This window comes from Talpa occidentalis, unplaced genomic scaffold (genome assembly GCF_014898055.3).
Source record: "Talpa occidentalis isolate TD23 unplaced genomic scaffold, MPIMG_talOcc4v2.1 talOcc4.8, whole genome shotgun sequence".
NCBI classification, from domain to species: domain Eukaryota; kingdom Metazoa; phylum Chordata; class Mammalia; order Eulipotyphla; family Talpidae; genus Talpa; species Talpa occidentalis.
In genome coordinates, this window is record NW_023605194.1 from 25681545 (window position 1) to 25699536 (window position 17992).

At 42.5% G+C, this 17992-nt stretch overlaps 1 protein-coding gene across 1 annotated transcript in view; it reads right to left on the reverse strand.

Annotated features, from left to right (window-relative positions):
• PDE6C (phosphodiesterase 6C) overlaps positions 1 to 17440 on the reverse strand; it is a 30841-nt gene extending 13401 nt beyond the window's left edge. The window contains exons 1-10 of the mRNA XM_037495996.1: positions 16991 to 17440; positions 9710 to 9862; positions 9516 to 9605; positions 8463 to 8603; positions 6630 to 6704; positions 5408 to 5472; positions 5239 to 5305; positions 4573 to 4620; positions 1121 to 1270; positions 408 to 551 (exon numbers count right to left, since the gene is read on the reverse strand). Of these exons, the coding sequence (XP_037351893.1) occupies positions 408 to 551; positions 1121 to 1270; positions 4573 to 4620; positions 5239 to 5305; positions 5408 to 5472; positions 6630 to 6704; positions 8463 to 8603; positions 9516 to 9605; positions 9710 to 9862; positions 16991 to 17440 (1383 nt within the window). The remainder of the gene's footprint in view (positions 1 to 407; positions 552 to 1120; positions 1271 to 4572; positions 4621 to 5238; positions 5306 to 5407; positions 5473 to 6629; positions 6705 to 8462; positions 8604 to 9515; positions 9606 to 9709; positions 9863 to 16990) is intronic.
• Positions 17441 to 17992: the final 552 nt, after the last annotated feature.

A 17992-nucleotide genomic window follows, 5' to 3' on the forward strand; every position in this document is an offset into this window, starting at 1 on the left:
AGTCAACCCACAAATGCATACATAAGAAATAAAAGCTTATTGTTGTTTGCTGTTGAGATGTTACAACTGTTATGCAGCATTATGTGGCAATTGGGAACTAATGCATTTCTGTTCCTGAAAATAGTTTTTCCTTGCTAACACACTAGAGCCTATATGTCACTACTTCAGGTCCCACAGACAGGAGCTATCTTTAACAAATTGCTCTCCAACCACCTAGCCTGGAAGTCCAGGAAAGGGTCTGTGTACAATGAGTCACCCAGGTCCTTTATCTCCTCCTTTTTTGTCTCCCCTTTCTTATCCCCAGACTAAACCTATTCTCATTTTTCAGATATCTGGGTAATTAGGTGAATTCTGGAAGCTATGATTAGTTACTACCTAATGTCCACAGAACTGAATTCCGCACTTACCAAAATAGACATGATTTCATCAGGAGTAGCTTTGGTCTGGCTCATGAGCATTTCCTGAGCAATGTCTTTTCTGTTCTCTAGCTTATTCATCTTCTCATAGGCGTCAGTATTTAGAAGAGACCATCCAAGAAACTGTGTGAGAGTCTAAAATGGATAAAATGTGATTCAGCTCTCTAAAATTAAAGGAAAATTGATTTGAAGGAGAGTCTGCATATTCTCTTATCAATCTCCTTGCCACTTTGTTTTAATTTAAGAAAAAAACATACAATCATTCCCAGACAATACAATGGGCTAAGGTCTTGGGCTTTCAAATGTGCATAATGAATACTAGAGGAGAGGAATTACGAAAATGCAATAGATATTAGGACATATATAGTACTATGGCTAGGAGTAAACAGCCATAACAAGTACTCAATAAGGCATGACCTGAAAAACAAAAGAGGGTGGGGATGAGAGGACCGAGAAGGCATAGAAGTTGGAATTGGAGGGACAGAGAAAATAGAAATTTTTTTCTGATTTCCCAGCATTGTAAACAATTTGATTAGGCCAAAATCTCATACTTGTGTAGAAAACCTATCTAAAGAAGTCAGGAAACAGAAATGACACAATAATAACATATTGACTGCAACCATGTATAACTCATGGTTGCAAATAATGACACATCTTCTGTTTCATGAATTTCATCTACTTCTGTCAATTATATTTGCATTTACCTCAGTAATGTGTTCATCGTATTCATCAAATGGTTTTCCGTCCTTCCTGTTATAGAATGTAGCCACTCCCACAATGTCTTCTTTCTTATTGACAATAGGCAGGGACAGGACATTCTTAATGACCCAACCAGTTTCATCTATGGGTCCTTTCTATAAATAATAAGGACATGTAGGTAATTTTCTTAACTTTTAATTGTGAAATAATTTTAGAGTCATAGGATGTTGCAAAAGAAATGAAGAGAGAGGTCTCATGTACCCTTCACCCAGTCTCCCCAGTGGCAGCATCTTGTGTTACTGTGGTACATGATCAAAACAGGAAATAAACATGGGTACAGAGCACAGAGCTTTTTTTGATTTCTCCAGATTTATATGTACTTACTTGTGTGTGTGTGTTTCTATGCAAGTGTATCATATATAGATCTAGGCTCTTTCCACTAGAATTGAGATGCAGGATCAGTTCATCAGCACAAGTTTCCCTTTATAGCCACCACCCCACCACCCTTCACTTAGGCTATTTTTTTTTTAAAGAAAGAAATCATCTTGGGGTGGTTAGATACAATATTGACTTTGTTTCAGAACATGGGTAGAACTATACAGTCATGACAAGTTCTCCAGTACATTCCATTAAGTGTACTAGAATCAATTCTCCATATTGTGGCAACCCTAACCTCTTCTATGCCCCTGGTCCTAGGGATGGGAAGGACTAACTTTTGTTAGCTGAGTGTCCCCTGTTCACTTTTCCTGTCTTCCAACACACCTGTTTAGCTAATTCCTTACATGAAACTCTGTCAAAATATCTATCTATGGTTGTTTCTGTTATCCTGACTGATTCATCAAGATAGTCTTTTGTTCTATGGTGCAGTTCCATTTAGTTAAATATCTGTCAAGCTCCCATGATGTGCTGGAACCTGAACTGGCTGCTGGGGGCACAAACAATGAATAAATCGCAGGCCCTAATCTTGCAGTGCTAAAAGCCAAGTGGGGGATGCAGACACAGAAGTTGAAGTGCTTCTCAAAGTGTGACTATAGGACCATATATGACAGAATTTTTTCTTTAGCTTGTTTCATAAGTTCTGGGCATGATTGTTAAATAAGCTCTGCAGGTAATTCGGATGCCCTCTGGGGTGAGAAGCAGGGTATAGCACAGAATGGAGCAAGGCCAGGCACTCCACACCAGTTTTTCCTTCTTCAACCCTCCTTGGCTTGGTTAGTCATCAGAGGCCCAGGTTGTCCACCTCTTGTATGAAGCCTTTTCTACCTTTTTAAACCCATATGGACTTTATCAGATTTCCAACAACATTTAAAGCCTTAGACCATACAATATAGATATTTTCTAACTGCTTTGGAATAGTGGTTTTTTTGTTTGTTTGTTTTTGTCTCTAAGGCTATCTTCTAACCTTATCATATAAGTGACAGGACAGTGCTAGACATAAGCTATGTTTTGAATAGACAATCACTTCTTAGTTGAAGATCTCACTTTATACAGAGAAACCATCTTTATAGCAGAGACACTAAATCTCAATGCACGTATCCTAATTGTCAAAACTTTGGTTCTCAAAGTCTTCATTCTTGGAGAATTCTGTGAAATATTTACATACTTACACCTCTACATGAACTAGGAACAAATTAATAACAGAAAATGTGCAAAATAACTTCACAACCATGAGGACCCATGCATATTTTTTAAAGCTTCCAAAATAAACTTTACTGACTGCTTACAAGGACAAAAACATAAAACTGAGTAAATTCTGTGTACTTTTTTTTCTTAGTGAAATGGTGAAACCAGGGCCCTCTGGCCCACAAGCCAGACCTTACTTCAGCGCAAGTCAGTCTGAGCAAGGGGTGGGCCTTTCCCTTTTATATCTGGAGCCAGGATCAATGGCTCAATGAGGTTTAAGCTAAATGAACCATTCAAGTTCAAGTGCTCCAGCTGTCAGTCAAGGATTTGAGCTAATTATGCAGATTAAAAAATGGAGGCGAGCTGATTGGCACTAACTGGACCAATCAGACACTTAGGATTGAAAACTGCCCTGCTTTGGTATCCTGCCTCATTCAGCCAGTGGCTTGGAGCAGTCAGTGGCCAGCATCACCTGAGCACAATGTAGCTGTGGATTCCAAGCACAGGAGCTATTAGGGAGTTGGAGGATCCCCTATTGGAGGATCTGAGAAGAGCCTTTTCATGGACACCACACTGAGGTTTCCTGAAGAGCTGGGAAATTCCAATGGCTGGAGGTTTACACTAGGTTGGCCCCCTGGTCCTCTCTGCCAGGGCCATCAGAGCACCTGTGTGGCTGTTCCCACAGTGCCACTGCACCACCCAGGAGAAAGCACAGGTCCTCAAGCCACAGAGTACAGTCCTGGCTTTCCTGGCTGGCTCCCTCCCCTCCCTGTAAAGAGAGTGAATGCTTAAGGTTCAGACACTTTAGAAAGTCCTTGAATCTTTTTTTCCTGTCTGAGCACACTCTTTCCTGGAACCCAACTGCTATAACCGTAGTGGGGCAAGGCTAGGCATATCATGGTTGCAAGGAGGAAGGGGCTAAGCAAATATACCAAAAGGGTTTGTGCGTTTTCCATAGCAGCAAGCAGAAGGTGAGCAGGAGAGCAGAGGCAAACTCTTCCCATGACTGAGCAAGCATGCACAAGTTTCACGGCTGGCTGCTTCTGCTGCTGAGGATACAACTCTCACCCCGAGGAGGCAGCTTCTCCATCTAGGCACAGGTGGGGCTCTATGTATGTATCTGAGTGTGAGGACAGGAAGACAGATACTAGTGATCCTCAACTAGGTCAGTCTCTGCTCCTGACCATGACTAGGGATCTAACTGAACTTCGTTAAATGCAGAACTGGAACACAAGTGACAGAGGTAAAAAAGGAGAAGCTGCAGAGCCAAATGCCAATTTATCCCAGGAGGGACAAGAGGGATCTCTGGATGTTGGAGAAAAAAGGATAGAACCTGAGAACTGGACAACAGGTAGGGTCCTCAAAACCCAGCAAGTTTTTTTCCTTGATAGAATTGTAGTAAGTGGGGGTGGAAGAAAAACACCAGAAGGTTTGACTTCAGGTGGCAAGATGTATTCAACCATTATTTACTGTAGGTGTTTATTGAGCACCTACAATGTGCTGTGAACCATTATTTGCACTAGATGACCAGGAGTCAGAGATAATGAATGGTGGCTGCGGCCATGCCCTGCTCCCTGTGTCCCATGAAGCCAGGGGTAACAAACACCAGGTCACTCTCTCTCATCTCCCTTCTTCTCCTCCCACCTCTTTGCCCTTCACAGAAGAATCTCCTACTTGGTGGCCATTAGCCCAGTCAGGGTGAGTGGATCATGAGCCTTGTGTGTGTCTTCTAGCCACAGCAGAACAGAAGGCAGACTCTGAAAGTGGGGAGGAGGCAGTGCTGATCCCTGCTTCCCGGCACTGAGAGGTGAGGCCTGGCAGAAGGTGAGATTACCTGAAATGTGAAGTATTCATCTGCAGGGGCATTCAGTATGTTACATATCTATAAAGCAAGAAGAGACAAGGATCCTGAAACATGGGATGGCTGAGCCATTAAACCCACAAAGATGAATGAGCAAGAACACTGGGAGTCCTGCATTGCTTTCTGCTCACAGGCAAATTATTCATCCTGGCCCTGGGCCTGGCCACATTTGATAACCTACTGTCCAAGTACCCTTAGAGACTAGGGCAAAAAACACTTCCTTTACCAACTCACTACATTTTGCACTTGCAATTAGTGGTAATATCTCTTTTTATGTATTTTTCTCTTTGTCAGTAACTTTCCTATTTCAAAAATCTTGACCAGGGGGACAGTACTTAAGCCCAGCAGGAATCAGTTACTGACTTCCAGAAAATATCTGAACCTCATGTGGCTGCAGAATAAGAAATTGGGGACAAATGAATCTTTATTATGTCAACTAAATATTATTATGGGGAGTTTAGAAGTCTCTAGTTAACCTGCATTTGATTGCCAAGATCCCACTCATGTCCTGTGCTAAAGAAAGCAGCCATCTTACCTTCACGCTTAAGTGTATTCTTGCTTTTCACAATTGATTCCATCTCTGAGTTAACAATAATTTCATCCAACATTATTAAGAATTGAATTTATTCAATTACTTACAAATCCATTTTCAGCAACATAAGTTGGCAACCCACTAACGAGAGTCCAGTGGTCTGGAGGAGGTGTCCTTAAGGAAGATTAGAAGAAAGAAAATCATTGCTATACAAAGAAATGCACTTGTACAAAATTAAAATGGCAACTCCCGCAACCATCTCATGACAATACTCACGGAATCACTTTGATCTCTTCTTTTCCATGTAAAATATAGTCAATGATTTTATAAAAGATAACTTCCTAAGAGAAAAAGGAGGTATTACAAGGATGACCGTTTTTTCCCCCAGAAGACTTGTTTCATTGATGAATTTATGCTTTATTAGCTCCTTAAAACAGAACCTGACTTTCTAACTACATAACTCTACATAATGCAAATTACCAAACTACTCATGTCCGGATTACATGCTTGTAACAAAACAAGAAATATTATTGATCTTTAATTTATGTGAAAAAGCCTACTGGACTAAATTGAAAAAAAGCTGACTTCACCTAAACAGCTTTTAGGGGAATCTTGTTTTTCCTTTTTTTTTTTTTTTTTTTTTTAAGATTTATTTATTTATTTACACAAGCCTGGGTACAGTCAGAAGTGCAGGAGGGTGAGAGAATTCACCAGAGCCAGAGCGGGGAGCAGAACAGGCAGACTGACAAAGTACACTGCTGAGGGGAGCAGTGGGCGTGACAGGAGAGGTCTGCACTCCTCTTGTTTTTCCTTTTAATTGATTCCTTTCTATTGTCCTGAAACATCTGACTGATTACTTCAGTGGAGCAAATCATATCATTTTTTCAACCTCAGTCAATGTTTTCCCTTCCCAGCTGGACAATGAGCACCCACTTCCCTCCCCACCCTATCCCCACCCTGAACTGAGTGCCTTGGAAGCACGATTCAATGACTATGTTTTCAAAACTGGAAGGGACTAGAGAAATAGTCTCTCTACTTCTTGAGAAAAGGAATAACCTGAGGCCTGAACACATTCCGCCCCATTACCTTCCCTTTTCCTATGTGCTGGGATACAGTTCCTGTGATGGAAGTTTAAAGTCAAGGGAAAAGTAAATCTAACCCAGCCCATTACGGAGATGGCAGAAACTCTGAAGAATGAACTGCCACTGGTGTGTTTAAAAGTTGCACATGTGGCTCTGATGCCTCCTTCCCTGTTGACAACCACAGATCCACCAGTAAAGGAAATGGAGAGGTTAAACAGTGCATTAAGGCAAGGGCCACCCAGCTGATTTGGGGCAAAGCTGAGATTTGAGCCTCAAATTCCTTGTCCAATGCTCTTTCTAGTACTCCAAGTTCCTCCAGAAAGCTACAGGACAGAGGCCAAGCCTTCTCAGGCTAGTGCTCTTTCCTCACTGCACGATCATCTCTGAACTATGCACAGGGAGACATGCGCACTTACTCTGCCATCTGGTGTCCTTGGGCCTTTGTAAGCTTCCACTTCTCCAAGCCTGATTGGCCATTCATCATAGAATTCCTGGAGGCAATTGTATTTAAGCATTATTAAACAAATGATTCCATGACCTACCCTATCTTTCAAGAATGTCATGTGTTTGCATATTTTATATTAATATCTATATTTCTGGAATTTTAGAACTGGAGATATCAAATTCTCAACAATACTATTCATTATTGTGAAAAATTTGCTTAACCTTTTCAATCTGTAAAATGGATATAATGATAGAATTTATTTTATAAAGTCATTTGAGGATTAAATGAATAATAAGAGAGCAACTACCTGACACATAGTTAAAAGTACATAATAGCAGCTCTTTTATACATAATTAAACTAAATCCAGATAGGTTAAGAGGCTTGATTAAAAGAAATACAGAGTTGCCAACAGTGTTTTCCCCAATATCCATTCACCCCCCTCTTCTTTGTTAACAGAAGCTAATTTTATTTCAGTATAAAGAGAATTTAGGTTTGGTGAGGGTTTTTTTTTTTTTTAGCTACAACATCAAAAACATGAATCTTGAAAGAAAAAGAATAAAACTTCATTAAATTTAAAAACTTCTGCTCTGCAGAAGATATTAAGACAATGAACAGATAAGCCATAGATTGGGAGAGAATATTTGCAAGACACATATTTGATAAAGGATTTGTGTCAAAATATACAAAAAACTTTCAAAACCAAATGATAAAATAAACAACCCTATTAAAAATTGTGGTAATCTGACCAGGCAGCTCACCGAAGAAGATATACGATAGCAAAGAAACATATGAAAACGTGTTCCATATCATGTGTCATCAGGGAATTGCAAATTAAAATAACACACCTACTAGAATAGCTAAAATCCAAAATACTAACATAAGTGCTGGCAAATGTGGAGCAACAGGAGCTCTCTTTCATTGTTGATAGAAATGAAAAACGATACTACCATTTCCAAAGACAGTCTGGCAGTTTCTTACAAATGTAAACAAAGCCTTATATTATGATCCAGCAATAGCTGCCCGTGGTATTTACCCAAATGCATTAAAAACTTATATCCACTCTAAATGTACAGACAATGTTTACATAGCAGCTTTGTTCATAATTGCCAAAAATTAAAAGCAATCAATATGTCCTTCAGCAGGTGAGTGGATAAACACACTGTGGTGTACTCAGACTGTGGAATATTATTCAACAATAAAAAGAAATGAACTACCAAGCCATGATAAGACATGGAAGAGACTTAAGTGCATATGGCTAAGGGAAAGAATCTAATCTGAAAAAGCTACATATTGTATGATTCCAACTATATCATATTTTGAAGGCAAAACTCTAAACTGTGGACTTTAATTAATAATGTAGCATTATCGATTTATCAACTGTAATAAATGTACCACACTAATGCAAGATGTATGTATGGGGGAGGGGATGGGATCTGGAAGGAAGAGGATATATGTGGAATTTGATGAACTTTCTCCTCATTTTTTCTATGAATGTAAAATTGCTCTAAGAAGCCTATTAATTAATTTTTTAACTAAAAAGTCTTGTTGAAGACACACACAGCTAGAAGATTTAAGCTCAGGGTTTTTTGTTTTGTTTTGGTTTTTTTTTTTTTTTTTTTTTTTTGGTTTTTTGCTCTAAAATGCACACTTTTATTTCTGTGCCATACTTTCTTGCCACCGAATCCTATACCTATCATGGCTGATTATTTACAGAGTGTATTCATTTTTTAATGGATCACATTTCATATGGTATGTATTTTACAGGTGATTTTAGGCAAGTCAAATGCATGGAATAATGAGGACCTTCTCCTTGGTCATGTTCAGCAGTCCAATGGAGTAGCGTTCACAATTCAGGTAGGTTCTAACTGTGTAGAGCACTTTGTGAAACTGTCGCTCAATATCTGTAAGCTCTTCAAATACTTTATTGGCTGACCACATCAGGATCTGAAAATGAGTATTAAAAAGAAAAGCATTTAGAACAAAATAGACCATGAAAAGAGCATTAGCTCTAAGAAAACGGGCGGTACATCCAATAAAATGGGTACATATCACTAAACGCTGCGATTTCATTTTGTGCATGTGCCCATTGGCAAACTACTCAGGTTCTCTGGGTGTGATGATGAGTAGACCTTTGTAAGGATGTTGGTTTATCAAGGGGGATAAGCTGTGATTGGTGTCCATGTCCAAAAATTTTGACTTCAAAGGTCAAGGGACCTGAAGTCTTTGGGCAGAAGGTCCAGTATTGATGACCCCTTGGCTCCTGCTGGCCCTCATGGGGAGAAAGCCACATGCTTCCTTTTGTGCTTCCTAAGCATTAGGAGTTATCTCACCTGGACAGTTAGAATGGGAAGGGGCCTTGGAAGCCCTCCATCCCGAATCCCTTCCTATCATTGTCCCGATGAGGAAACTGAGATCCGGATAGAGGTTCAGACTCAGTTACCCTGACTCCCAATGATGTTCTTTATCCCTCTGGCTCAAAGAGGCAACAGACCTCAGAGCTTTACTGTGTGCCAGAAACTTCTAAGAGCTTTATTTGAACTAATTCATCCGATGGCCACTTACTAGTCACAACAACTATGTGGGGCAGGTACGAAAAATATCATCACTAACTCATATATGAAAAAAGTAAGTCTGCTCAGGGCACAGAGTGGAGAAAGGCAAGCCAGTTGTACATATAAGGGGTGGGGAGATGAGCTGGGGAAGGAGACCATGAGAGGACACCTGGCACTGAACTTTGGGGATCTGTTCCATGTGGATTGACTCCCCACACACAGGAGAACAGGAATCTGAGCTTGTTCCTCTAGGTCCCTTTGTTTGAACAGGTCACCCTAGAGTATTCATGCCATCTCCCATTACCTGGCTTCTTCGGGATTCAACACTGTAAAGGTAATTGGTGTGATGAAGCTTTAGGACGATAGAAACAAAGTTGAGGTATTTGGAAAAGACCTAAAGAAGGCAAAGAAAAACAAATTACTTATGACATTTTTCTTCTGGTTACATAATGGATAAATTTCCTGAGCCTCCAGCTGGATTCCCAGGGCTAGCATTACCTCTTCATCCTGTTTGGAAAATTCAGGTGCATTTGTTTTGTTAAGGGCCATAACCACAGCAAGAACCTCCTTGCCCATCACAATTGGGGTTGCCAGCAGGTTCCTTGTGACATACCCGGTTTGCTTGTCCATGAAGTCAGAAAAATGGCTATTCTGAAAGACATAGCCACACATTCATCAACAAAACATAGAAGCATGGAGCAGTAGATCTAGGAACAGCAAGAGATCATTCTCTGTAATCCACATCTTACTGTGGGCATCCAGGGCACAGCGGTCCCCAGCAACCACCCTCCTCCCTCCCATGCTGTGATCACAAAGAATGAAAGTGCCTATTTCAAAATGCAGTTGCCCAGCTGAGCTGAGGTCTGTCCAGGCTAGGCTGAGGTTGGACCAAGAGAAAAGAGGTGGTGGCACGGTCAAGTGGAAAGGAGGTGTTCTGAGGAAGGAGGGAAATACACAGATTATGATAGACATGGTGTGTGCTGGAAGGAGAGCAAAGCTGTGTTACTGCTCTGTTTCAAAGACTTCTTATTTTTATTGACACAAGTAAAATGTGCATTTGAAACCAGAGAACCAGTATACCCTAACATAAAGAACTAATAATCTCAAAATGTTTTCAGATCTTGCCTGCTTGAAAAAAAATCAGCATCGACTGCTTGCTTTGTCTCTGACTTTCGCTTTTCTATTTTCTACAATTTTTCTTTCTAATTTTATATAGTACTTTATCACTTAACAGTATCTATGACTTTTCTCCAGACCAATGCATATGGAAGTGAATTTACCTTCTAGATTCTTTTGCACTTACTCTCTGATCCCCTCAATCATCCCCTACCTGACTGCTTGTTTGTTTACCTATTTATTAGTATCCTCACTGCCAACGATGCTGCACTGACTCATTCTTGGTTTTGCTTTTTTTTTTTTTAATGTGATGGATTTCTCAAAGCAGAAACCCTTTTTGCTGGATCCACATGTATATGCACTTTCTGTTTACACAGGTTACATTTACAAAAGGTTGGGATTGTTACTTCCACTGTGATGTGTGAGAGGATCACCCCCTTACCAGCACCGGATATTTATCAGTTTTTTAATGTTGTTCTAAGCTAATGTCTTTCTTTCATTTTTTATTTACTTCTTTGAGGGAAAGGAAGTGGATCTCCCCAAATATAAGCCTCATATAAGAGATATAAGAGATAATTCTGGTACAGTAACTATGGAGAAAGCTAGAGAGTTGGAAGGGCATTATCTCATTAGCTGTAATTTAGAGGAATTACTCTTCATGGGTGTAGACTCAGCCTTCCATGGGTCCTCGTGATCTCCCTTTTGAACATGAATCTTCTTTGATTAAAACTGAATTTTCCATCTAATTCTGCGACTCAGTCTAATTCTGAGAGCCTGTATTATTATTTTTTTCCTAGATGATGGTGCTTCAATGGATAGCACAAATCTTGAGCTGACTTCTGTTTAGTTTCCAAAATTGAAAATGTCAGCGTCCAATGAAATGGTGTGTAACTTCCAGGCCAGAATTTCCATGAGGGAGCAAGAAAGGCTTGGCCAGTAGAACTCAGAGTGGATCTGGGAGCATTAGTCCCGAGCTGTGCCTCAAAATCACTACAGATAAATGCAGTAATAACTAAGCAGAATCTATCTTCCCCCGGAATCTGGACTTTCCCATGGAAGATCTCTACAAAGGGGCCCTTCACACACACACAATGTAAGATGCTGAAGGAGTCAAATGAAGCCTCTCAGTCCTCCTCCGTACCTTTCCCAATGTGGAAGCAGAAAGGCCAACTATTTCTGTAGGCGACTATATAGCATAATGGTGAAGAAGATTCTGGAGACAAATTTCCTTAGTTGAAACCAGCTGTATGGTCCTGGGCCACTTACTATCTATGTCCTCATTTTCTAATCTGAAAAGTTAGATTACGATATTCTCTACTGTCTAGAGTCCCTGACATGATGATAGAATAACATAGAAACACTAGAAAAGTGTCTGCTACGTAAAGGGTGCTCAGTAAATCCTGGGAAGGGACACCTAGGACTTTTGGGGGACTCCCTGGATTTTAAGTTGTTCTCTTTTGCAATTAACATTTTGCTTTTAGTTCTAGTTTTGCTAACCAGTCTAATGACTGAAGAAATTAGATTCTTAGCTGATGCATTCCTCCTGACCTGGGTGCCTGCTCCCTCATGAGGATCAGACTCTATGCCAGGCCATCAAGAGCCACATTTCTTTCCTAACCACTGTCTGGCTGCTTCTCTCTCCCAGTAGCATCTTCACTGTCAAGTCAGAATGTCTCAAGATTTCAATAGGTTCTCTCTCCTAATCCCCTGCTTGCCTAGGCCAGTTTACATTCTGTTTTCCTCCTAGCCTACTGTCCATTACAGATTGGGGTCACCTTTTCTACACATCAGAATAACAATCAGAAACCAGAAATGGGCCCCAAGGGATGGAGTCAGGTGGCCCCTCTGCAAACATACTTCACTCTGCAGCTTCAAACTTGATTCAGTTTCATTCTGTAATAGATCCTAAACACAAAGAAAATGTTCTTAAGTTCAATTAGCTGTTTTGATAAAGTGGCTTATAAGCTTCAAAATGTAATATTTGCTTATTATTGTAACTGAAACCCCAGAAGAAAATCACTGGCCAAATTACAGGAGAGGCAAGATGAGACCTTCTAGTTTTTTATTTTCATTATCTCCAACAGTCCTTGATAAAGTTTTCTTGAGTAAATGCAGCATTTCCTTTATTTCTCTGAGTCACAGTCTCCTCTGATAGTTCTTTTTCAGAGAAGTCACAGAAGGGACTGGAGACCATAGTTTAGAGCTGCAACCACCTCTTCCCTCACTCAATCTGAGCATTTTACAATTCTGGCCAAAATCTGTTACCCCTGGAAATCAGGAATCAGAAAGAAAAAAGGGAAAAGTAAAGTGGGTGGAAAGGGAATTAGAAGTGTCCTGTTAATTATTAAAAATCCAGGACTTCTTCCATGGCTTTCGTTTAAACCACAATCAGAAAGGAGAGCCACTCATAGAGTTAGTCAACAGCTTTCCCAACACAACAAAGAAATCATTAACTTGGAAAGGATATCTCTCAACTTCCTGTTATTACAAGTTTCGCTGTCTTTAACCTGTTTTAAAAACAGGCAATAATCATTGACCCAGTTTCGGCTGCCTGACCCCAGCCCCTCAGCCCCCTTGACCCTCTGCCCCCGGCCCCTCAGCCCCCTGAGCCCTCTGCCCCCGACCCCTCAGCCCCCTTGGCCCTCTGGTTGTTTATTGGGCACCTGCTAGAACGCAGGCTCTTCTTGTACATTTAATACATTTATGTTTGGGCACCTCCATTTCTCAGCCACGGAAGCTCAGTCCATCACAATTGCCTTACCTCCGACTTACATCTGTGCCTAGGTCTGACTTACGGTGCATGTAAAGGTAATTTCCTGGCAGCCCAGTGACTGGGCCACAGGAAAGGTGGGCTTCCTGGCTGTCCCTGATGCCGCCCTGTCTCTCTGGTCTTGCTCTCCTCACCTGGAAATGGGCAGCCCTTCCACCACCCATCCACTGGGGCTTGTCTACCCCTTGGCTACCTTCTGGGCCTGGGATCTTTCTTGAGGAACTAGGAAGGCCTTGAAGGGAGCATGTGAGTGGGCAAGGCCTCCTATGTGTGCCCAGTGGCTTCCCTGTTACCACCTTCATAGACCACCCTCCTCAAAGTCTGGAACCTTTGGTTCTGCCTCATTGTCTAGGTGTGAGAATCCCTTCCCTCCCTGTGTGATACACTGCCAGCCAGAGAAGTCGTGTGTGGTCGGAGGTGAGGTAAAAAGGCCTCAGAAGACCTGGGACGTAGTCCCAGATCCACCACATCCTGCTTAATTGACCTGGAGAAGATTCTTACATGTACAGGATGGAAATGAAAATAAGGTCCCTACCTTCCATACAAGGTCTTTGCCAGAACTAAGATTAAGAATGAGAAAATCGGGCCTCCCTGGTGGCGCAGGGGTTGGGCACCGGGTTGCGAAGCTACCCGTGGCCTCTGAGGCGCCGGTTCCATCCCCGGCTGCTCCCCGGCCACCGGAGGAGGGTCCCACATGGCGTGCAGGCCTCTCCTGCCGCCCGCTGCTCCCCTCAGCAGTGTACTTCGGTCCTTCTGCCTGCTCTGCTCCCCCTCTGGCTCTGGTGAATTCTCTCACCCTCCCGCACTTCTGACTATACCCAGTGCTTGTATAAACAAACAAACAAATACATAAATAATACATGCCTCTTCAAAAAAAAAAAGAATGAGAAAATCTTTCTAAGTTCACAAGTACAATGAAAAGTAGAAGAATTAATTGAAGTTTCACTTAAAAATTGGTCTCTCTCACCTTTCTTTTAGCAGATTTTATGGCAACTGCATAAGGGTGGCAAAACTGCAGGGGTATGGGTAGGATAGGGTGGGGAGAACTCTGGACAGAGTGAGGAGACCTTGGTTCTATTCCAGCCCTTTTCATTCTCTAATCATACCATGGGCTCTGGGAAAGAGATGTTCCCAGGACCTCATCATCCGGTCTGCCCAAGGAAGTGGCTGGACTAAAGACTCCCGGGACCCTCCTATCTAATCTTCCACAATTGATTTGAAACTTACTTCTTACTCCTACCTCTGCTCGCCCAATAGACCAGAGGTTTTCAACATTGTGTGTTAGAACCACCTGGGAAGCTTTTTTAAAAAATGCTAATGTCTGCATCCCAACCTCTGAGTCTGTTGAGAGTCTCGGACACTGGTCTATTTTAAAGAGTTTACAATTTGATTTTAATGTGCATCCAGACTTGAAAAATGCCACTCTCAGACAAAAATGCTTAGAACTAGTTGAAATGGAGAACAACTGAGCCCTCTCTTCTGAGCTCGGGTTGGGGGGGGGTGCGGTGTTTCTGTCTTCAACACTTATTTCTGTGCAGACATTTAGGGTTTCTTCATGTGAGCAACCCAAACTGCTATCCTGATGGCCAATGGAAACATGACTTCTTGGCCAAGGATCACCTGAAGCAGACAGGTGTCCTCAGGAAGAGGGAGAATGGAGAGCATGACCCCGCTCCTCATTTACTGCCCTGTCCATGTGGGGTGCTCTCCATGGATGGAAACAGACCAAGGCCACCTGGTCTTTAAAGTAGCTTTACTCTGTTTTCTCTCCTTAACATAGAGGACTGTGCTCATTAAAAATGTATCATAGAGAAGTCATTTTATCCATCTATTCTTTAAAAAAATCTGTAGAAAAAATATCTTCAAGTCACTTTCTTAAGCTTGATGTATTAGTAATTTTGGAGTTAGGCTCAGCTGGAGACTGGCAAGATGCATACTCCCTTTAGTAAACCTCGGGGTGTGTGTGTTCAGCCTTCCAAGCAGGTCTAGAGAACTTTGCCCTTAGGGCACATATCAGTTCAGTCACCTGAGCAGCTGCAGTGGGCCTGGAAAGCCTACTCAAACTTGTTAAAGTCACCGCAGAGAGGGATCATAGAGGACTCTGTGGTGTCCAACAGCAACCCTTGCACCTGCAGCTGTCCTGTGGTTGTTTGCAGAGTATTGCTAATGTTTGACAAATTCTGTGCCTTCTGGATCTGTGCTGCTCTTCTGCTGTAATCAGCTTCAGGAAGTATGTAGGGGATTATCCTCCTGCCTCCAGCTGCCCCCTTTCATGAGCTGGCAGTAAACCTCAGCACAGACAGCATTTCAGAGGTCCCTCCTAATCAACTCTGTTCCATCATAATTCTCTTCTCCCCCTTTGTTAATAGCAAATCAGTATGATGGGACATGAGCAGAGAGAAAGGTCTGGCAGGAGAAACTCCAGATTGGTCCATATGGCTATTAAGGAACAGGGGATTGTGGGAAATTTGCATGTTCATCTTTTTTTCTTTCCATTATATAAATTTTTCTGAAATGAATGAGTATAAAAGTGGTAGGAAGGAAGAGGTTTTTTTGTTTGTCTTTAAAAGAGGACAACAGGGGCCTCCCCGGTGGCGCAGCGGTTGAGCGCTGGGTTGCAAAGCTGCTACAGCTTCTGCAGCACCGGTTCGATCCCCGGCTACTCCCCGGCCACCGGAGGAGGGTCCCACATGGTGCGCAGACCTCTCCTGCCGCCCGCTGCTCCCCGCAGCAGTGTACTTCGGTCCTTCTGTCTGCTCTGCTCCCCGCTCTGGCTCTGGTGAATTCTCTCACCCTCCCGCGCTTCTGACTGTACCCACTGCTTGTATAAATAAATAAAAATAAACAAATCTTTAAAAAAAAAAAAAAGAGGACAACAGTTTGTGCAATATGCTGTTGGACTTCAAAAAGGTCTAAACATGCCATTTATAGCGTGTGTGTGGGGGCTGGGATGACCCATTGTACTTAATCATCACCCAAATTCATTTTTTTATTATTCAAATGTGAACATCTGAACTTCCAAATGGTATGATTTCTTCTCTTTGTACATTTGGTCTATAGGTGAAAGAACCCATTTATGAGCCAGTTCATCCCAAAGAACTAAGAGTGTTCAAGGGATTTGGATGAAAGTCATGGGGAGCAATCCAGGAATCTTGGCAGCTGCTATGCTGGCTGGTCTCACCAGTAGCCAGCCTGCTTTGCAGTGTTGTTCAGAAGCATGTGCCAGAACCCAAAGGAGGTTGTACGGTGTGGCCTGCACCAGGCCCAGGTAAGCCTGCTTGGAAAGTTGCCAAACATTACATGGGGCACACTTACCTAAAAAAATTATTCATTTTTTATATGAAATTTATTTTTATTTATTTTTTATCTGAAATTTATCTTTATTGGGGTAACATTGATTTACAGCACTGAAGTGATTTATGTGAAATTTATTTTTTTAAAGATTTATTTATTTATGCATACAAGAACTGGTGTGCAGTAGGGTGAGAGGATTCACCAGAGACAGAATGGGGAATAGAATAGGCAGATTGACTGAAATACACTGCTGAGAGGACCAGTGAGTGAGTCAGGAGAGGTCTGCTCGCCATGTGGGTATCTCCCTGGCCAGGGATTGAACTCGTGCTGCAGTGGCTGCAGACAACTTCTTGGGTTGCATCTTAACCCCTTGCGCCATCAGAGGGAGGGCCAATTTATGTGAAATTTAAACTGCACTGGATATCTTGTACTTTCATTTGCTACATCTGGCAGCTCTTGGATCTCCTCTGCCCCCACTCTCTAGGTTAGAGCCAAACGAGAGTCACAGGGATGGCCCCCTGGCTCCCAGCTCTCCTTCCCATTGTTTCTCCCTGACCCCTAAGACCTCATCTCTGCCCCACTGTCATAAGGCCACCTACCTTTTTCACATCTGGGACATTTAGGGGTTTCTTCATGTGAGCAACCCAACCCACTATCCCGATGTCCAGTGGAAACACGACTTCTCGGTCAGAAACCACCAGGTTGTCCTCAAACTTGGAGGTTGGGGTGACATTGAGCAGCCTGGAGGCCACCTCAGGCATGCCGTTGCGGGCCCGGCACATGAACAGGCTGCAGCAGTCGGCCCCCAGCAGCTGGGCCAGTCTCTGCAGAGCCTGGTGCACAGCCAGGTCCACACTGCCCACCTCCTCCTGTGTGGCCTGCAGCAGCTCCAGGCACAGGGCCGACTCCTTTGCTGATGTCAGCCTGGGGAAAGCCGAACTGGCCGTCACTGGCACCTCCATATGAAGCTTCTTGTCAAAGTATTCCTTGGCAAACCCAGGGTTGTCCTCCAGATATTTCTCCACGGCCTCTTGGCTGATTTCGCCCATGGTGACACTTTGCTGCTGTTCAGAAAAGCTGATGCTCACTTCCTGCAGTGGGCACCAGGAAGTAAATGCATCCTGGTCAAAGTTACTGGGGAATCCTAAGTGGCACTCCCAAGACCCCAAAAGGTCAAGCTGAATGGCAGTGTCTGCCTAGAGCTTTCAAACTGCCTGTAATTCTTGGGATGTGACAGAAGGTCCTGGCTTACAGTGGGATTCGGGAAGCATAGGATTAAAGAGTTCTTCAGGACACAAAATCCCTAAGCATTATTAGCTCATAAATCCTCAGAGCATCTTAGATCAGCCAAGCAAGTGGCAAGTTGAAGTGACTCTTCCACAAAAATAACTGCCCGTTGGTGGCAGTCCACAGCGAGGATGAACAACATTACATCAGCATCAATCAGTGAGACGATCAGTTCTTTCAAAACAGTTATATGAAGTGAAACTACTCCGACCTCAGAAGTGACCATGTTTAGGTAGCAACTTTAACAAACATTTGGAAAAGTTTACCATGATGCAACATAAAGCTGAATATTAATTTTTCTCTTTTCTTAAAAG